Here is a 22,753-nt window from a genome sequence, read left to right as displayed (position 1 = left end):
AGTGCTAGAGACTGCTGATGGCTGCATCTGAATGGAATGGAGCTGAGCGATGACACCATGTGAATTCTTCTTAAGAAGTTTTTCCATACGGTGTGAACTGATGATGCTGAGAGACCCTGGTTGTAAGCCTTTCAAAGTGTGTTGGTGCCCCTCGGCTGAAAACTGCATCCAAAGTTCAGCAAAATCCCAGAGAATGGGGCCAAGAGTGCGTAACCATTGGGCACCCAAAACCACATCACAGCCACCTAAGGGTAAGGCAAACATGTCAGAGCGCATGTTATAATCTCCAATAGAGAGACGCACATTGCGACATTTCCCTTTACAAGGTAAAGTGCCCCCATTGGCAATCATGACTTCAAAGCTAGAGCAGGGATGGATAAAGCAATTAGCCTGTTTGGCTATTCGTGGATCAATGAAGTTATGAGTGCTACCAGAATCAATGAGTATAGTAAGAGGGATCTTCTTGAAGAAACCCTGGACCCGCATGGTTTGTGGAGTAGTGACTCCTGCCAAAGCATGGACAGATATCTCTGGTGGAGCTTCTGGTGAAGGAGGTTCAGGCTGGTGAGGCTCAACCTCATCATCCACTGTTTCCTGAGCATCTACATATTCTTCCAGTTCCGGTGGAGAATCCACATCCAAGAGATAGAGCTTTTGCTGAACACATCTATGGCCCCGAGACCATTTCTCATCACAATTATAACAAAGCCCTTTGTCTCGCCTGACTCGCATCTCTGTTTCAGACAAGTGCTTGATCGGAGTAGTTCTGGGAGCTGGTATGACTGGAGGGTTGTGAGAACCTGTATTTCTGAATGGAACAAAATTAGATCTGGAGCGTTGTAGAGCACTAATCTTGTCTTCCGCTAACTTAGCCAACCCAAGGGCTTCCATCATTGTAGTAGGTCGAAACATTTTGACTTCTGAGCGAAGTGCATCCTTCAGACCACTGACAAAACAACTACGGAAGAATTCATCAGACAAGCCCTCTGTGTAATTAGCTAATTTTTCAAACTCTGTCTGGTATTCTCTTACAGTGCCTGTTTGACGCAGTTTAGTGAGTGCTCCTGTGAAATCATCAAAGGAACTAGGGCCAAAGCGCTCCAAAATGAGGGTGCACAATTCTCTCCACGTTGGGCCTACATTAGCCTTGATGTACCAACGAAACCATTGAAGAGCTTCATGTTCCAAATGAAAAGATGCAAGGGAGACTTTGTGGTTATCCAAAGTATTATGCAAGCTGAAATACTGCTCTGCCCTATAGATCCATCCAGTCGGATCAGAACCATCGAAGCGTGGAAAATCAAGCTTTGGTCCACGGAAATTGCCAGAAGAGGACCCAGTATCTCCTGAATGGTTTCGGCTCATGGCTGACTGCTGAAAGTTAAGACCCAGAATTTTGTCATCCAGATCTTGAAGTTTGGTTTTGAGGGATGTAATTTCCTCTTCCATGATTTTTGCTCCTGTACGCGTAACAACCATAAAACAAGGTTTTTTTTTTAATTTTTTTTGTGAAATGGGTAGAAGATGAGAAACAAAAACTTTTTTAGTTACGGCAAACTTGGATTTGGGTAAAACTCATATAGGAAATGGGTGTTCGACGGGTGGTGGGAGACTATCTGGGGACAAGGGAAAAAGAAAAATGAGGGTTTCAAGGGTAGGGAGGCGAAATGAGGCGAACAGTCCAAGAGGGATAAGGGAGCAAAATGAGGAATTGAATCTTGTGGCTCAGTTTGGTGGCGATTGGATGAGAGGTGAAAAAGATAGGGCAAACCCTAAAATTAGATAAATGAGGGATTTAGGGCTTTGATATGTAAAATTTGGGGTTGGGTCGCCAAGGAAGGAAGTATGCGAAATGATATTGCAGACGTTCTGCGGAAGTATGAGCAGAAACAGAAAGCAAACAAGGAAGCTACGACTAAAAAACAGAAAAATTTTTACTCTTTTTTTAAATTTTTTTTATTTTTTTATTTGAACAGTTGACTTAGAAAAATTCACTCACAGACAGAACAACTGAAAAGAGTTATTGTAATAACAAGAGATATTAGAAGTGAGAGGAACCTGAAGGCCACGACAGAAAAAAAAAAAAAAAAAATTTGATGTAATTTCCACCCCGCGAGCCCAAGAGAGTGCTCTGATACCAGATGTGAAGAACCTCCTTATAGCAATATCGTGAGAATGCTCGAAATAACAGAATACAAAGTGATAGCAGAACTCAGAATGAATCTACTGATCGCAGGCCACTTCGAGGGGGTAACCTCCTTTGAGCAAGCTCAATACAATAAATTCGTCCGTGCCCATCAAGGGCCTCAACCTATTCTTATATACTGAGTACGATCTAGAAAAGTAATACTACCTATGCATGTGGGATAATAAAATATACTCACGGGACGACTTACAAAGCATATGCGTCCAACAACACTACTCTAACAAAATAAACAGAAGGAACACACAGGTTCCTAACATTATCTACAAACAAATTGTGATGAAGAGTGGTGTAATTGTGATCAATGCAAATGCATTCACCATATTACATTGCCTGGATTGTCTTTAATTGTAGTCACCATATTATATTGTTTGGCTAGTCTTTGTTAATCAGAGCCTAGTATAATTGTCCTACCTATTACTAGTTGGCAACTGCCTTCATTAGTGGATTAAAAAAATTCCTCGTAATATTGAATAAGCTCATCAAACATTCATTCTGCTATCTTTCGCTCCAACACAAATAGAATGCTTGACTATTTTGAGCAATTTTTTGAAATTTGTGAAGCAAGAGAAGGATTTAATTTTCAAAGACTATCGGTGTGAGATTTGAACTACAGAATTCTACTCCCTGAAAAATGTTTTTACCTGAATGATGGGCAATGGCAAGTAGGATATTTTGATTCAAAATCCATATATGCAGTTTCTTTCCTGAAGTTCAAGTAATTGTTAAAAACGGTGTTCATCCTTGAGCAGAAAAAACTATTCTGGTTAATATCTACCCCTCGGAAGAAATCCATGTATAGTGTGTCTTATGTAGTTCTTTTAGAAGTAAACCACCTAATGATATGGAACCAATCATAAACTGTAAGGAAAAATCCTACATACAGTATGTGGAGCATCCAATATTTTCAGGCATTCCTGCAACAAACCAACCAGATGCAAACTACAAACCAGCTTGAGTATGCTAAGTGGCAAACAATTCCCAATTGCGCCATGTCAATAAACTGTGAAAAAAGAAGTTAACTAGCAACATAATCTTTCCAAAGATGCCCAAGCTCTTAGTGTGATGAGCAAAAGCATAAATTACAACAAATCCAGGTTATCAAGCCTTGCAATAAGCAGGTTTGAGGAGCAACATCCAATTCTGCAAAATGATTGACCAAATTTCTGATTTTCCATTGACAAGTTTTAATGTCTGTAGAGGCCACAGCTACCTGGGTATGGCTAGAGTTCTTCAGGTCATGATAAGATTTATCTCAGATGATTCCAGGTAGAACCTGCAGATGAAAGTGAATTCACACAAATGTGAACCGCAGTGGACAGGGCCACCACTTCCTACAAAAGAACAAGGTATCAGAGCTATAAAAACCTCGGTAATCTCACATTTTCCTGATATGTGATCAACTGGTGGTTTTTCCTTTTAGGACATCATACCATCCAAAATCTTGTCTTCAAAGCTTGAGGTGATTATTGTTGTCCGTGAAAGCAATTTAGATATACTTAAAAATTTCATGGACCAATTCACAAAATCTTGAGGAACTTGGATTGTCCTTATGACAACATTGAGCATTCCACAAGCATTGAAAATATGTCAATCTGTGTTGTTTTAAGGGAAATAAACTTATTAAAAGTACAAGAGAATTGATTTTTTCTTGTCTTGTGCTCAAATTGACAAATAAATATTAACATTGTTTATTGTAAGTGGAATTGGAAAGCAAAGTTTTGTTTTAACTGACACTTCTATTTTATGTATTATTTGGACATGAATTCGAGTGGAGCAGACAATTTATTTTGTATTTCTGATATTGTTGTCTTGCATTTCTTCACAATTAATATTATAGTTGACAATGATTTAATTTTTTACATGAAGCAAAAATGTTATTTCAAATGATTTTTATTCTTAGAAAGCTATTTTTTTACAGTTAACGGGCTGAAGCCTAGATTATTTATTATTTATATAGATTAATTATTATTATGTGTTAAGCTCAAGTAGACTCGAACCCAAGAGCTCCCATATGAGAGGCTCACAATTTACCATTGTGTTGTAGCCTGTAGGCTCTTGACTATTCTTAGAAAGCTATTTTATCATGTTTTATTTCATTTTTTAAAATTCAGTTGTTATAATTTAGTTGTGGGTTTGTTTTCTTGCTGCAGTGCATTGGATGGGCTTGTAAACCTCTGGCAACTTCAAAGCAAAGGGTAGCACACTCTACTGACATATATGGCTCACCCTTTTATAACTAGTTTTTGGCTTCAATTTATTCTTTTATTGCCTCGTTTGAGTTGAATAATTGTGTTTTAATATCTCTATTGCTTTATGGCAGATTGCATGCATCCTTGCTTAGCACAACTGACTGCCAATCTCCTGTACAAAGAAGATGGCCAGAAGACATGACCTGGCATCCATATGGAGATAGCTTGTTCTTGGCATATAGTGCAGATGGTAATGACAACCAAGTATCAATCATAAATCTGAATGTTTCTAAGGTAATCAGAAACTCATCATAATGAAAAAAATAATCTGCAAAACTGATTTTTGTCTGGGGTAATATTTAACATAGTTTCTAAGCCAATTATGTTCGCTGCAAAGCAGAGTTATCTGATATGTTCTCTTCCCTGCTTAGATACATATAGAAACATATTGGATACTGAATACAAATATGTTATGCCTGGATAAAGATGGACACTGTGTGTAGATGCAATATATGACCCCATGTGTAGGCCATAGCCGATATGTCAGGATACGGTTCCACAACATTTAGAGGCATGTCCAACTCGGTTAGAAATTTTCAAAAACCTACCAAGATAATCAAATATTAAAAGAATCATGCTTCTCAGAAGACACTTAAAGTTGCATCCCTAAAAATGCAAATATAAGGTAAAATGGTCTGTCAAAATGAATAAATAAATATAGAAACCATGGTAAAACGATAAATAATTGAATTATAGACATTATATTTCATCAATTTTGATGTGTGTTGGGAAATAGATTTGTTACAGCGATCATTCCTTGAAAGCTGACCCTGTTTGCCTGAAGAGCAGCGACAACTGCCCCAATAGTTGGAGAGATTGTTGTGAAACTGCAAACTTCCTCTGTCATTTGAGAGGGGCAGCTCTCTTATAAGAGGTGGACTTGGTCTTTTTGTTTACTTTTAAACTGAAAGTACATAAAGGAGAAAACAAAAATAAGAAGAGAATGGATACCATAAATTCTAATTTAAGACAGACGAATAACAAACAAAACTTCATAAATATTAACAATTACAAGGGGATTCTCATGGTAAATTATGTTTTCATATGCAATGATGATGAAGGAAGCATAAAAAACCTCAAATACAAAGATATGGGCTATACTAGGATATACAAGTCAAACTATCAGGAAATGATGTGTTCCATCTATTAATTACGAAGGTCATTGAACTAAAAAACCAAAGAATTTCACCAATACATAAATGGATTATTAATATTAATTTAACATATGAGAAATGCTAACAAATACATTTAAGACATACGAACTTAAATGCATTATTTATTACGAAGTAATTGGTAAAATACTTGCTTGTTATTAACAGAGACCGAGATGTCATTATATACAAAAGAATGGAATGATGTTTCCTTAGGAAACGATCGTAAAGAATAGAAACATTCTCTTCTAGCTGAAAGAAAGCTAAAAAAACTGCAAAAACATTTTATTATTTTACACTAGATTATAAATAGATTACCATTAACTAATAATAGACGATTATCTATTATTGTAATATTATTCACTATTCTTTTGAAATTTACAAGTTTGAAAACCCTTAAGTATGAAAACGAGAAGTTCTCACGTAGTTTCTTCCCTAGAGTTTCTTCCTTCTAAAGTTTGCTTCTCTGTTACAATGCTTAAACCTTGTATCCATAGGCTCACTCTGATAAATAATTTGTAACCACTGAAGTAATCACTTTTTACAACTACTATTTTTGGAAAATTTTAGGGTTACTATTTTACACAACTCTTTTAGAAATCAAGTTTAAATTCTAACTTTTAGTTACAAGAAGTGACATAAGTCATTTCTCCAACAAGGCAATTAGCAACTCCCAACTTTGAAGTTTTTTTTTAATTTGATCTCCCTGAGGTAGTTTTCAAGCTTCATTTACTTTACTTGTCATCATTTCGCCATTTAGTCATGTGAGGACACCAAACATATATCTTTCCATTTGAAAAGAATAGACAACTCTGAGAGTTCCACAATAATGAAAGCAATCAAGCATTACAAAATGGCCATACATTCCAGTATATCAATCATTGTCATAAAGGATCCCCATTCAATAGCAACTTTCCTTCGAGGAGTTTTGCTCCAACTATATATGCTAAGCATTTGTTAATGTTAGTGTAGTTTCAGTTGGATAAAACTCAATATATATATATATATATATATACACACATGTATATATATGTGTGTGTGTTAAATAACAAAGCATTAACTTAATACTAATGAATAGACATGTCCATGTTTATCCATATTTCATCTAATATAAGAGAGATGGCTGCCAGTTGAAAAGTACATACCAATATGGTAGTGCTATTACATTTGTAGTGATCCTGGAAAGACTAACATGGTTGTTACAAGGTAGAGTTGCTGTTGCACCAAAAGATCGACCTGTTAATGCCCAATACAACTACTATACTTATATAACATAGGAGGTGGTTAAGCCATGTCACAAATCCCGAAGGGGAAGGCTGGTGGTTAGTCCAATAGTTCCTTCCTCACTGTTATTCGAGGATAATCGAACTTGTGACCAAGCTCTGATACCACTTGTTAAAAACAATAGTCCACCAAGATAACTGGGGCGGGGGGGTGAATCAGTTATCCAATAATTATCAACCTTAAATAATCTTAACCATTCAATCAAAGAAAACAACAACCATACTAAAATGCACATACACAATTACACCATATTTTTTAACTAGGGAAACCCTTGATGAAAGGGAAAACTCCGGTGGGAATGATGCCCACAAGATGATGTACTAATATAAATATTTTTGTTAGAGGATGAACCCTGTTAGGAGTCTATTACAACATTTAGTACATATGAGTCCCTATTAGAAGACTTTGAATCCTTGTTAGAAGATTCCAACCCTATTAGGAGTTGTAGAAGGCAAAAGGATCCACTATCCAAACAACTTCTAGGGCAAGAGCACTAAACTCACTATCCAACTAATCTCTCAACTATTCCTTGCAGAATAACTCTCTGTACTATACTTTAACTCCTTTCCTCTGTCCTGTCAACCAGACCAATCACTGTTAGACCTTGTAGACCAGGTCACGAACCTCGGATCCAAATATCAAACTTTACATCTCATAATAAAACCTCGACAATGAAGTTTTCTCCAACTTCACTTTGCTCTACTTATCTTTGCATTCCGCTCTTCGTGCTTCTTGTAATCATTCATTTGTTTCATACATGATAAAGGAAAATTTCCTTCCTTTATACCAAATCCATAAAACAATTCCCTAAGTCGGTTGTCACACCTTCTCGATTAATTATTATAGGACCTCATCAAGAACACGTTACACTTAGTGATAACATTAGTCTTTCACCTTGTAACTTGAATAACTTTCCATACGTGTAACATTATGACGAGCGAGCTTGGCTACGTCATCTCTAGAATGTCTTCTTCACATCTTTAACTTCAGCTTCTCAGAATAACAACTTTGCTAAGAGATATAACAAGTTTACCAAAACATGTTTCTATAGACTCTATCTCAGAACAATCTTCACCGAAACTTGCATAACTTCTTCCAAAATTAATATCTTATGCTCTGAAGTTAGCTGCATATACTAGACACTTAGTATTATCTCCCTTTAACCTCGCTTCGTGAAAATGCTCAACTATCTATCCGTACCAACTTGTTCTTTACCGCTATTCTTCTGTTAGATATCACAGAAAACTGCTATATTGACATCAATGGCAAACACAATCATGAATGTAACATATCATCATGATAATGATCTAATCATGTTTTTACAATACTCCCCCATAGAAGTATCATCAGCATTCATGCTTCCAATAATGGTATCATAGCAGATTCGAACTTCTAGGAATCTTAATAGTTGGTTTCCTGCTAAATTGATGTGGCATACAAGATGAGACATAAATCGTACACAAATACAAAACCTTGTTATGCAATATATGTATATATTATATTATATTATATATGTGATATTTTTATATATACAAATATGTGTGTGTTAAATAACAAACTATTATATTAAATACTAATGAATAGACATGTCTATCCATATTTCATTTAATATAAGAGAGATGGCTGCCATTTTGAAAGTACATACCATAGAGGTAGTGCTATTACATTTGCAGCGATCTGAAAATCAACAACATCCTTTCCTTAGCAAGCTCCTTCACCTAATTGTTATCATTTGAATTTGAAGTATCTCTCTTTGAATCGGAGCTTTCCATCCTTGAAATTCTTAATTGTGGTGTCAATGATTCGCTGACATTTTGATGATTGAATGAAATATCTTATTTAGAAAAAACTTGATGTTTTTAAAATATGGAAACCAGTTTTCTTTGGCAAATCCTTGGTTAAAGCATCTCAGTTTGCCATTAGACCTCCATTTGAGGAATCAATTTGCAGAACTTTGTTGAAGACTTCGATGTTTAAACCCACGTCAATATAATAGGATAAAACACCCTCTTCCATACTGTTCAATTAAAGTTTTCTTCAGCTTGGTTTACCTTTGTAATTTGATTCTTCCAAGATTTCCAATAAGTGTTGTCCGACTTTCATTTCCAGTAAATGTGAAATGCAACCCCTCTCTTCCATACTGTTCAATTAAAGTTTTCTTCAGCTTGGCTTAGTAATTTGATTCTTCCAACATTTCCAATAAGTGTTGTCCGACTTTCATTTCCAGTAAATGTGAAATGCAACCCCTCTATCAACATCTCAAAGATAATCAGCAACATATAACCATTAACTCATTTCAAACTTGTGCCTTTGGCAGACTATAACCAATGAATGTTTCCATGTTTTGGAGACTCTCTTAAAATCACAGCATTCCACAGAGTGACATATTTTAGATGCATTCTATTGAACAATTCACATGCTTTGTGTCTGTTACCATGTTCATCATGCACTTTGATTGAGGATTTCCAACTAAATTTGCTGACTGTAATTACCATTTCATTATGTTAAGGTGAATGTCTATATTCCTTTTCAAAGCTCCTACTTCTCTAGAGGCAGATTAAATGTGGCAAAAGTTGCGGCATTCAGCCTCTCTCCTACCATTGACATTTGTATGAAAGTCTTTAAATCCATTTTGACAAATTTGTTTTGTACATGCATTGCATTCTATGAGGCTTCTTTGCATTGATGCATTCTTCACGAGACATTTCCAACATTGTGCATGCATATACAGGGTATCTTCAAGATAGCCAGCACGAGCATAAAGGTCAACCATGGACGCTTCATAAACAAAGCTTGCAATGTTACAATGTGTTGTGTAGTGCTTCATTGATTTGAAAACTTTTGTTGCAAATCAATTTTGTGCGGATTCTGCACTCATTTCATTTCATTCCTTGAGATGACATCTCTTTGACACATTTTGACAAACATTTCAGCCATGGTATCTGCGCTTCACATCTTGCATGTATATGTATGGGAGCGTTTCCAACAATAATATATGACAAAATCACCCTACAAATATGCTTTGATGCATGTTTGTATACGATTCCAAAGTCGTGCGCAAAGGTTGTAGTGTCTAGCTCTAAATCTGCAAGTCGCGTTTTCTTGAAAGTTTCTCAAACCTTATTAACAAACTCATCAATCGTCACATTCCATGAGATGCCATTTCTACAGGGCATTCTGTCAACAATTCAGCTGCATTGTTTATGATTTAACATTTTGTATGTGTGTCGACCAGAATAATAGCAACTACAATGTCTGACAATATGTTCTATTTACTATGCTTTGATGAATCTCTAACCTGTTCTGAAATTCTCATTCTGTGCAGACACAAACGTTGCTTTATCAAGATTGTAGAACTCGGCTTTAGGCCTGCCAATTACATTCACTTCAGAGGTTCTAAATCATTTCTGGCACATTCAGTTTTTGTCTATTCATTATCATTGCATTCTGGGCAAAGTCATCTCTTTGAAGCATCCTGTCAATTTTGTTTTGTTGTTTTGTGTTCCCACATGCAGCTTGCATGTCTATGATGACATTTCCAACTATAATATCTGACAATAATCCATATCATTACACACTCCATGAGATGACACCTCTTTGTGGTGCTTCACCAAACAGTTTGGGTACATTGTCTATGATTCCACATGTTGCTCTGTTCAAAGCACATACGAGAAACTCACCAAAACCAAAAACTTGCTAAGGCCTAAAAATGAAAATTGGGAAAAACTTTCCCAATTCTCGGCAAAAACTTGGGAACTAAAACAATTGCCTAAACTTAACTAGAAATGCATTGTTTTTGCAAAGTTCAATGAGAAGATATATTTAAACACAAAGTGGGTACAAAATTGCATACTCATGAGGAATGCTGGTGGCTGGAAGCAAAACAATAAATAGTTTCTCTATAACTAAAAGTAAATACATCATTACAGTTACGACTTCCTCTTCCCAGCTCTATAAAAACTAAGGGAGAGCTAGAACTTGAGGGTCTAGTCCTAGGAGTCTGTGCTGACATGACTGTGTCTCCTCCCTTGATATGTCTCCCTTGATATGTCTGACGTGGCTCATCCTCCATCTGAGATGTAGCTTTACTTCTAGCTTCTCCTGGCTCAAAATCTTGTTTCAGTGACTTAAAATAATTTTTAACTACTTCAAATGATTTTCTATTAATCTAGATGCAACAAAAAATAAATAAAATGTTTTAAGAACATATAAAGAAAATCAGAAAACATATCTGAGAATCTGATTTTTCTTCAAAAATCACCTTAAATTTGCTTCAAATCGATGGAAATCAGTTTTCAAGTGTTTGGAAGAGTATTTTAGCCCCTCTCAGCAAGACACAAGTGAAGTGATGAAATAAAATCATTTCTGCTACTTTTTCCCTTTATGTGCCATTCTAAACTGCGAACGAGTTTTAAAAAAAGACTCGCTGAGTTTTTGAAGTTGTAATTACTTACCAGGCAAAAAACCTCAGAGTTTTTGCAACTCACTGAGTAGTCCATCTATTTTTCAAAGCTTCCATTTTGCACAGGTAGGGAGGATGGTGATAAAGGTTGCAGAGTTCAGCTTCACACCTGTAAATTGCATTTGCTTGAAAATTTGTAAACCATTTTCAACAAATCCATTTCATATAATATCCCGCAGTTATGGCATTGAATCTACTGCACTTGTATTTATAACATTTTTTAAGTTGCTTCACACAGATCATAAACTTATTTTTAATGACTGTCTCTGGAAGTTTTAACAAACCTCTGCGTTAATGATAATGTTTCCATTCACAAGATGATATTGGGTTTTCTCGTAGTTCAACAGTTTCTCAAACTTGCTCAAGAATATATCTTTCAATGTTCATAATACAAACATTGTATTGTGTGAGATGACATCATCTTGAGACATTCTTTCAATTGGTGCATGTGCTTTGTCTATGGTAACAGACTGGTTTACCAGGGCAGTGACAATTACATCTAGTAGGGTCCCTCTTCTTCATGTTTTCCCTAGCAATAAAGTATATGATAACTTGAACTCACCACATCACTTTATTTTTACCTGAGGGAGTTTTAAAAAAATCGATAATATTTGCATTAAAGAAATAAGTTTTCCACAATTTAGAGTTTTGAAAAACTCCTACACAATCTACTGGAAAAAATGTCAAATAATATTCACATTGAGCGGAGATCAGAGATATCTTGTGAAGCTATTGTTGGGATACAACTATTTTCAAGAACCTTGGAGGAGTGAGATGAATTTGTTAAATAACTGTGTAGGACCATCACCTTCCATGGGTATGTTCCATTTGTTGGTATTTTTGCTACTATGTACGAGTTAAAATTTGAGAAGATTTTAAAATTTAAAGTAATGTCTTTGAACAACTACTCAACTTTTTTCATTGGCTCTTTGTAGCTGACTAATGACTAGGCAAACTAGTAAATTTTGACAAATTAATAACTAGACAAAGCTGCTAATGGGATTCTACCTTCTTTAGCTCAGTGTTTGATACAAATTTGCCTACCAACATAAAAGTGCCAAATTTGCCTACCTTAGACAGTTTGTTGAGCATTATGAAATTACTTGTTAACTTGGCTTTGGCAATCTATAAGGGATTTTTATCTTATTGTTACATACCGGTTTGCTGCTTGATTTTATTGATTTATTATTACCTATTCCCATCGGTATGGAATGAAGATTTAAGAAGCTAATTAGAATTGCTGATGATCATATATTTGTCTTCATTGGTGGTTTCAAGCTGATAGGTAAGTCATTGCCAGTTGCCAACAAATGAAAATTTAATTGGCATTTTGGAGTTGGTTAACAACTTTTCACGTTGACATTTTTTATAAAACTTATCAGGTTAAGAAAAATGGTTATCCATATTCAAGACTTCATCATGAACTTATCAAAACTCAAAACTTAAATTTGACAAGCTTCCAATAGCTTATAATTAGCTTCATTAGCACTTTTAGTGTTGCTTGTGACCTTGATGCCATATTTAGCATGGTCGTGAACAAATAGCAACCACAATCTATATATAGTATATACCGCATAACCTTCTCGTGATTCTTTGTCAAGAGATAATATCACCACAACTGTCATTTTGCCAATGCTAATCATACTTCAGGTCAGAAAGCTCAGAAATTTTCCTGACATATCTGCTGAACAGAATGAAGTTTAATGTATAGCTTTTAAACTTTTTTTCCGATCAATATTTTGTCACAAATTTTGCCACATTGTTGAAAGTAACTTTGAAACTTTGCCAAATTCTTTGGAATTCTATTAGAGATATCTCTATAAAAGGTCTTCCCACCACCTTGTACCAATTTTCAAATTAAATTATTTTTGCACTTTGCACCATTACTCCTGATGCTTTTGATTGAGATAGATGGCGATTTAGCTTCAAAGTGGCGAGAGGCATACAGAAATGATTGAGGGGTACTTGACTAGGAAGTTCTAGTTCAACTATTCAGTATTTTGACATAAAAGTTCAAATTTTGACTTGTTTATAATTGCAGCAAACAATGTGTAAATAATAAATATAGATATGTTTTTATAAATTTAGAAACCATATCTCTTCGTATGCTACTGTCAAGTTGAAAATAAGGCTGTCCCTACACTACCTAACGCTGTCACTTTGTGTTTCATTGATATCTTTCCAGTGCAATATTCTCTTTATCATTTAATTGCTTGAGAATTTATTGGAAGTTTTACCTAGAAGGAGCTGATCCACTGCAATATTATCTTACTAATTTCATTGCTTGAGAATTTGTTGGAGCTTTGACCTAAGAAGGAGCTGATCCTATCTTTCCAGTTATGCATTATTTGATTTAGATTTTGATATGTTAAATTTGTATGCCATCCTTCTGTTTCCTCCAGAAGGAAGCACTCTATCCTATCTTTCCAGTTATGCATTATTTGATTTAGATTTTGATATGTTAAATTTGTATGCCATCCTTCTGTTTCCTCCAGAAGGAAGCACTCTATCCACTCTCATGTAGTCATATGTGTAAAGTGAGAATGCACGAGCTCTGTTCTTTGGTATTTGGCCATTTATTTCTGCTGTCTGTGTCATCTGTTTAACTTTACATATTAAATATTATTTCCTACTGAAATGTCTTCTCTGGTGTTGAATATGCAGAAAAAGGTAACCTTTTTGGAAGAGAAGCCTCATATAAAAGGTATTATTAATAGCATATCATTTATGCCTTGGGAAGATTTGTGCTTTGCTACTGCAGGCAGTGATCATGCTGTGGTCATGTGGACTGAGAAGGAAGGTGGAGGTGGTTGGAAACCAAAAGCATTGCACAGAAACCAACACTCTTCATCTGTAATGGGAGTAGCAGGGATGCAGCAAAAGCAAATTGTATTGTCAGCAGGTGCAGATAAAAGGATTGTTGGATTTGATGTGCGGGTTGCAAGAGCAGATTTCAAGCATCAGTTGGAAAGTAAAGCTATGGGAGTTCTGCCAAATCCTGCTGATTTCAACCTTTTCATGGTGCAGACAGGGTAAGTAGGTCAGATCGATTTCTTAGTGCTTCTTCCCTCTTTCTTCTGGATTAATAAGTGTCTTAGAATCGTAATGTATAATAAAACAATTAATTTGTCTAGTGTTGCATGATGCGTATCTGCTGTTTAATGTGTTTGAACTCTGTGACAACTTACCAATCAACATCTTCCTGCATAATGTATGTTAAAGGCTTATAACTGTTGTTGCACCCCCCAGGTTTCAGTTTCTGTCACTAGTTCAAAAGAAGACTTGCATTTCTTTGCTTTGTGGGCCTAGTAGAGTACATGGTTGGGTGTTTCTTCTTTTATGTCTTCAAAATAAATTTCTAGACATTTTGCCTTTGAGTGCACTTAGACTAGAGAAGTTGATTCTACAAAATCACAGGTAAAGTAATGATAGAAAATGTTTGCTTCATTATATTATTTTCTCATTAAATTGTCGTGTATGGGGAAATCTTCAAGCTGTGTAGTCAGGCATAAACATGCAAAGTTCAAACGTTAGTCGGGTTAGCCATAATAATCATAAAAGCATGAATGAAAACTAAAAACACTCACTAACAACATCCTATAGAGCTTAAACAAGTGCACCCGTAAAGGCTTGTTTGATTTGCTTTCTTTTGGAGATGTGGATGTGCTTTCTCAAAACACAAAGATATCTCCAAGTGATTGTTTGCTTGATGGGGAATGAAACAATAAATGCAAGCGATTGGAAGATTCAAATATCTCAAGAACTAGAATGAGGAACTAATCTCAAGCTCTCAAGAATGTAGATGATTCAAAGGTTAAACACTACCATTATAATGCAAGATAAGCTAAAATTGATTCACCATTATCCTAACATGTAATATCTAGATGAAAATGAAGCTAAGATTGCTAAAATGCTAATAAAATCCAAGAGAGAAAACAACATAGTGTTAGAATATATAGTCCACCAATATAACTCAAAGGTGGTGGGGTGGGGGTGAATCAGTTATCCAAATATCATCACAATTATCAACCATATATTGGTAGAACATGTCCTTAACTGCGCTTCACCTTAACATCAAATCTTTGTTCGTACAACCTCAATCTCTGTTTGCTAATCTACCAGTCGTCACAGAAACCATATGATGTTGTCATCAATGACAAACACAGTCATGAATGCAACAATCATGCTACATGCTCACCAATGCTTACGATACTCTTCCAAAGGAATACCATCAGCATTCATGCTAAGACATAGTAAAAATGCAATTCTAATTGATGGATTTGCTCTTGGCAAGGGCTCTATTTATAGATTCCTGGGAGAGGTTGAGGGCTTGGTTGAGGTGGCACCCATGTGACATACACATAGGATCCAAATATGAGACTCATAGGCTAGAGGGGATGGCCATGCAAAAAGTCAACTTGGAACAAGATGGGCATTTAAGGTTTGAAGAGCCCAAGGTTGCTTACACATGTGAGCAACATTGGAGAAAGGAGTGAGGGACCAAGTTGTAATAAAGGAGTTGGAGAATTAAGGAAGGTAGATAGCTTCCTTGGGAAAAGTTGCTCACACATGTGAACAACTCATTAGCACTAATGAGGTTAGGAGTCATTTTTAAATTGTGATTAGTGGGTGGGTGATTAGGGATGAGAGTAGGTTTAGCAAGTGAGGTGATGGTTGCAGACTAGGTTTCTAGGTTATGTTTTTAGGATTAAATCAAATTGGATTTAATTTAATCAAAGTTTAGAAGAATATTAGGAATCTGTAAGATTAAATAGATATGAATTTATGTAAGAGGGGAATATGGGGGGACATGTATTAAATTCAATTTAATACATTTGATAGGGAGATATTTAAATTAAATTTAAATACGTTGGAGAATGAATCTAATTTAAATAGATAGAAGCATCTAACAATGATAATTAATTAATTAAAATTAATTATAATGTTTTAGGAAATTATTAATTAAATAAATTTAATTAAGAGTACAATTTTGGGCGTCTACAATTGTCAATGTATTTTCTGTACTCTTTCTTGTATTCCCTCTGCCATCTCCTCCTCCCTCATGTGTTGCACACTCTACCCTGATGAAGTGCAATACTCGATTTTTTTAGGCCCCTTTTGTTAGGTAAATTTCTCTGAATGCAATACTTGGACTAAGGAATTCAATTCTGGCAACAATGATTTAGGTTGCGTAATGATATAACGCATCCTTAAAAATCAAAAAATTTAGCAGATAAGATTTAATTATCCCCAGTAGCACTTGGATTGTAGTTAGATTGTACCCTTGCCTTCTGGTGGATATATGTCTTCTTCTATTATGGTACTAGAATAGTAAATTGAAGGCATGCAGTTTAAGGAAATTTGTGGTGCTGAGAGGGGTTGATCATAAATATATATATTTGTAAGCCATTGACTGCTGTTTAATTAACAATGGATCGGCAATCTATGACGTCTTCACATGGTACTGGTTTGGTTTATTTAGATTATAATCCTTATTTTCTGCCAGATCCATGACTGTGTTTCTTATAATGATAAGAACACTTGTTAAAAACATGCAGTTTAAAGGGATTTGTGGCACTAAGATTGTGACATTATGAATATGTTTTTATTGGCTATTGTCTATGATATGATAATGATAAATTGGCCATTGATGTTTTCTTCCTATATATTTATGCCCGACTGTTTTTAAAGTTGTCATATCAATGATGTGTGTGTTGATTGCATTGGTTACATCAATGGCAGCATATTTTAGAAGTGTTCTGGAACTCCAGCCAATGAAGACCTTAATATAGTATATTATTAATCACAGAATCTCAGTGGAGCACACTGAATTCTTGAAACTTTTTAAGGCGAATAAATAAGTGAACTCGTGGATATATTACCATTAAAGCTGTCTATGATGTATACAAGTGGTGTTTCTATATGAAGGAATATTATAACTTATCTTGTATGTGGTCAACCGATTATACTGAGATAGGTTTTCTGTTACTGCAATTCCCCATTTGTTTTTCTGTTTTCCATCCCTGTAGGTACTTAAGAATCAAATAGTAATTTAATATCTGGGTAAAGTCCAGTGGTTTTTAGGAAATCAAATTTTGTTGGGGGATGTCTTGAATTAATCTGCAAGCTTCGTTTTGATACAATTAATTGGTACTTGTATGCAGGACACCTGAAAAGCAGCTCCGTCTGTTTGACATACGAGTGCGACAGTCAGAAATCCATGCCTTTGGTTGGAAACAAGAGAGCAGTGAATCTCAATCTGCACTTATCAATCAAACATGGTCACCTGATGGTTTGTACATAGCATCGGGATCTGTTGATCCGAGATTTCACATTTTTGATATCCGTTATAATAGTAGTGCACCATCTCAATCTGTATCAGCACATAGTAAAAGAGTTTTTAAAGCAGCATGGCATCACTCATTGCCTCTGGTTGTTTCGATCTCATCTGACCTTCATATTGGGCTGCACAAGATTCACCAAAGTTCAAGCTGAGTCAAGGACATGATTGATGGACTGAATTTTGAGTCTCACAGATTGGAAAAAAGTCAGATCTCTTTTTGGTTTTGTTAGATAGGTCGCACAAATCTTCCATCGAGGTTTCATATAAAAAATCCAGAGGCCTTTTATTTCAATAATTGTATATGCAGATTCTGTTCATCTTCTTTTGGAAGCCCTTAATATATGACGATAAATCGTGATATTATTCACTGGTAATCACCATCCAAACACCTAAACCATTAAGTAGGCAGTTTTGTAGAAGTTTTCTGTCATTGCAAATGAGAGTAAATTTAACCTCTTCTTTGAAGGTGAAAACATTGGGAGCTCACCAATATTTGATCAAAGGCGAAAACATAAAAAATGTTACACAAAACATGATTACGAATATATAAATCCCTATTCTGATGTTAAATGATTTGCTAATAAAAATTTAAGAAGTATCTTACACCCAATTAACTTCCAGACAATTTTAAGCAATAATGATTCTTTTATTGCTCTCCTAAGATTACAAGAAAACCCATGCAACCGGTGTTCTATAGAATGGATTAATAATTTCCACAGCCAGTTTCAATTGCAGTATACATGATGAGAGAAAGGGCTGTGATTTCATTGTTTGTGGCTGCATTGTAAAATGACCAACATCCTTATCTGATCATGAAATTCAATCTGGCCAATAATCATCAGACAGAAAGAGTAATACCTCTGTTCATAGTGCGTATTGCGAAGAACCCATTGTGTGTGGAGATTATATAATTTCTGTCTCTACATAGAAAAATTCATTCAGAGCAATGCAAGCCTCAGTGAAAAACTACTGAGTGATTCAAATCAGTAAGATGACTTGCCTAGTTCCAGAACTTAGATTAGATCAAGTCAAATTCAAATTGTATAGGAACTCTTCTTAAGGCCTCCTTGCGAGAGACCTATAGCCATTGCCCTTATATTCAGACCTATTATGCAATGCAGGGATTCTTTGACCCCTCAACCTTAAGACTTGTTTCTTCTGGAATTTATTTCCACATTTCAGACCCTCTGTCAATTCAGATTTTATGTATGCCCGTTTACTGAGACGGATGGCTATGGGACAATGCTAGCGCACACACATATTAGTATGTTGCTTTTCAGTAAATGTACGTGGAAGGGAACTATTATCTTTCCATCCAAGTAGTGTACCAAAAAAATAGCTAAACAAGAAGGTTAGATTTGGGTAGAGCTCATTCATCTCTTAATGCTTCCAAGCATTTGTGGGTGGGCATGGTTTGTGTAGGAAGGGATTTTTCAGAAGAGAGCATAATTCAAAGCAAGATTGTGCTGTGGTCCCAAGATCTGCAAAGCCTCAAATTGTATGTTACTGAAGAGGAGTTTGGTGCCTAAACAAGTTCGAGATTAACCAAATCTAGTGACAATAAGGATAGAGAAAGAATCGATAATGTGGCGACAGATAAGCTTTATTTCATGGCAAAAAATGGAAAGATCTGCTCGAGAAACTTGGACACCTGATAAATTTGAGAGGGGTTTTGAGATCTATTTTGGGCTCCTTGAATGTATATATGGAGAGGAAATTTATTTCAATCACTTCATTTACACATTTACATGATTGATATCTTGAAGAATGTAGTTTCAGATATGCAATGCTTAATATACAAAGTTTGGTCAGCATTAATATTATTTTGTGATAACTTTTTTTTTTTTGAAAAATAAGAGGATACAATTGAAGAAAGTTCTTGTTTTGAAGTCAAAATTGTTTTAAAATTGAACTTTGACACCCTTAATAATAACTTGAGTTCTTTGGATAATTTTTGTAGTAATAATATAATAAACATTTTGATAATTGCAATGAGAAAGGTGTAACTTTGAATCATTTATATCTAAATGTTAAAAAAGAAAATATTTTTCTTAGAAAATAAGTGTAATAATAATTATTTGTAGTGTAACAAAAATTAGATATAAAGAGCAATAGTTTAGTAAAATAAGAATATTTGAAATTAGAATTAGAACTTCTTATATAGTAATTTCCAGTCAACAATGGTAAACAATGTGTGCACATATTCATGGACAAAGTTACAAAGAACTGTTGTGAGTGCTTTGGGAGATATAAGGGAGATAATGGAAGAGATAAGGGGTTGTAGATGATGAGCACAAGAAATATAAGGAGATTTGACGATCTAAGTGACAAAGAAATAATGGTTGTGGAGGAATAAAGAGTAGTGAAGATATAAGGAGGTGCACAATTGACCAAATTGATAAGGAAGAGAATGTAGAAATTAACATGAGACAAATCCAAGAGGCCCTATTTCCTTAGTACTTACCTATGCCACCATGACAATGTGGTCCTCCAAAGCACTCACCAATTATTTTAATCGCTTATCCATTGCTAAGATAAGATAATATTAATGTCCAACAAGAAACCACAACATGGGTCTATGGGACTGGGAGCTTCCAACCAAGAAGATAGCACCAAACTAAACATCAAATGGTGCCAATAAAAGAGCAGGCACAAAACGTAAAATAGACGATGAAGAAGAGAGCAAGTCACACCGAACATGATTAGGGTTTAGGGATCCTTCCTCAAAGGGAAGAAGGACAACAATGAATGAGAAGGATGGAGGCAACCAAGGGCTTTGTTCTCTTGCTGAGTATTGTGGGAGGAGTGTTGTTGGTGGAGAGGAACACTACGAGGTTTCATTGATCTGGAGTGGTTGGTGTCAGGGAAACTATACAGTTGCTCTATACGCTAGGCAGGAGATGAAGGCGAGGAGGACATGATAAGCTGTACCTAGATCTGACCTATGGGAAAAGATAGCTACAAAGTGTGGTCACGAAGTTGTATGGCTTCACGAAGGTAGAGTGCAAGGCAACATGATCTGTGTACTTCCCGACCTTGGAGGTGGAAATGGAGTTGTGAGGTCTTCAGATTGTTGAAGACCATAACACAGGTCTTCTCTCGGTTCACAACCAATTGTCTCAAGTCACAAAAAGATGCAAGTCTATCAAGAAGCATTTGAAGCCCCTCTATGAGAACAAGCTAAAAGAGCTACATTCAACAAAAAGGAGGACGAAGATCAATGCCTTGTGTAGATGGCAGCCATCACCCAAGGAAGAGGAGTCATTGAGAAAGGTCTCGAGCTCATCAATGTAAGTCTCGAACAAGGTGGGTATTATATGAAGTAATTATTAATAAGTATGAATTGTTCAAGTGAATATTTGTTAACTAATCAAATATAATAATAATAATGATAACTAATATCACATATAATTGTACACATAATAATTGACCATATATTATAATAATGATAATAGACATAATAATAACCTCATCTACTATTAGTTATCCATAAAACCTATTATTATTCATATTAGCAATTCTACTATTTATTATGAGTAACTATATATTTTTAATTATAAGTATGAATTATTATTTACTAGTTTTTATATAATTACCTTGTGTGTGTGTGTGTGTGTGTGTGTGTGAGAGAGAGAGAGAGAGAGAGAGAGAGAGAGAGAGAGAGAGAGAGAGAGAGTAATAATTTCATTATAACAATACATTAATTTATATTATAAAAATTCAAGTCATTTTATCACACACATTGCTAATAGAAATAAGACAGGTATAATTGTATGTATTTGTTGAATTGTTATTATAAAAAAAAAGTTATTTTATTACCAACATATTGGCAAAAGATATAGGACAAAATGGAAAAGTGAAATGATTATTGGATGGAAAAGAAACACACCTGAGATAATTTGCCCAATCTATTTTAATTCTCGCTCTTTGGTTGCTGCTTGACATTTAAAAGATATGTTATACAGTCAAGAGTAATGTTAGAGAACTATTACAATTTGTATCTTTGAAAAATAAATTTGGACAACTGATTAAATTTAAGAAATTTAGCACTTAATTGATTGTGGATGGTGATTGAGTAATGATTTGACATTTAATTGAATATAGGAGAATACATAAGTATTGAACTCATAAAATCAATTATTAATTTTTATTGTTCCTTTTCTAAAATTCATTTTTTATGAGATTTTAATATGGTACAAATAATTAACTTTACAAAAATATTAAATAAATGTTAGATGTGAAAATATCTTCGAAAATATATAGAATTAATCTCTTGTAAATGTAATATACTAAAGCAACAAACTTAAATAGTTGCATTATGACGATTTTTCCGTTAGCCCCTAACAATTAATTAATTTTCAATTCCAAAATTTAGGTAGCTGTATTTTTAAAATTATTATTATTATTATTATTTTGAATGAGTGGGCTTTGCTAGGGTTTCTCTTTATGTGAACTTGCAATTTTCTTGCGTACAACTCTTTGTCCGGGCTTTCCTTCTGTAGTCTCCACTTGTCACACTGCATTTACTGCAGGAGCTTTTAGGCTAGGATATAATGGCCCCGGCCAGTGGTGAACCAGTTGTTTTTGGTGTTCATGTTGTTGTTTTGGATTGCCATGGTGCTGCCATAGAACAAATGCCCTCACAAGTTTGTCCCAAAGGTTTTTCACGAGGTAATCCTGATATTATCCTTCCCTTACAAGAATTTGATGTTGCATGTGACTAGTTGGAACAACATACCTTGATAGGATATTTTGTGGGTGGGACTCCTCCTGAAGCTGTGCTTCGAGAATGGGTTGACAAGTGTTGGACTCCTCATGGAGTCTGCCTTGACACTGTGCAAAACCTTTCCAAAGGTTTTTTTTAATTTCACTTTGCTAACCCGTCGCAGGCAGACAAGGTCTTTAATGATGGACCTTGGTTTGTGCATTCGTTCTTGCTTGTTTTTCAAAAATGGTCACAAGACTTCACAATCTCTGATGATAAAAAGCTTAGGGTTCTTGTGTGGGTCGAGTTCCCAAGTTTACCCTTGCCATGCTAGCCTTTCATTGAGTCCATTG

General features: G+C 35.2%; 1 protein-coding gene across 2 annotated transcripts in view; it reads left to right on the top strand.

The window, feature by feature from the left end:
* Window positions 1-18,069, top strand: part of LOC149540421 (transducin family protein / WD-40 repeat family protein) — a 48,860-nt gene extending 30,791 nt beyond the window's left edge. For both annotated transcript variants that reach the window (XM_089801521.1, XM_089801522.1), the window contains exons 4-7: window positions 4,357-4,401; window positions 4,527-4,689; window positions 14,017-14,384; window positions 17,517-18,069. In XM_089801521.1, coding sequence (XP_089657647.1) covers window positions 4,357-4,401; window positions 4,527-4,689; window positions 14,017-14,384; window positions 17,517-17,847 — 907 coding nt within the window. In that variant the 3' untranslated portion in view covers window positions 17,848-18,069. The remainder of the gene's footprint in view (window positions 1-4,356; window positions 4,402-4,526; window positions 4,690-14,016; window positions 14,385-17,516) is intronic.
* Window positions 18,070-22,753: the final 4,684 nt, after the last annotated feature.

The sequence above is a fragment of the Cupressus sempervirens genome, chromosome 9, assembly GCF_028749045.1.
Source record: "Cupressus sempervirens isolate cs-2001-9-10 chromosome 9, ASM2874904v1, whole genome shotgun sequence".
Lineage (NCBI taxonomy): Eukaryota > Viridiplantae > Streptophyta > Pinopsida > Cupressales > Cupressaceae > Cupressus > Cupressus sempervirens.
This window is presented reverse-complemented; position numbering and strand designations above follow the sequence as displayed.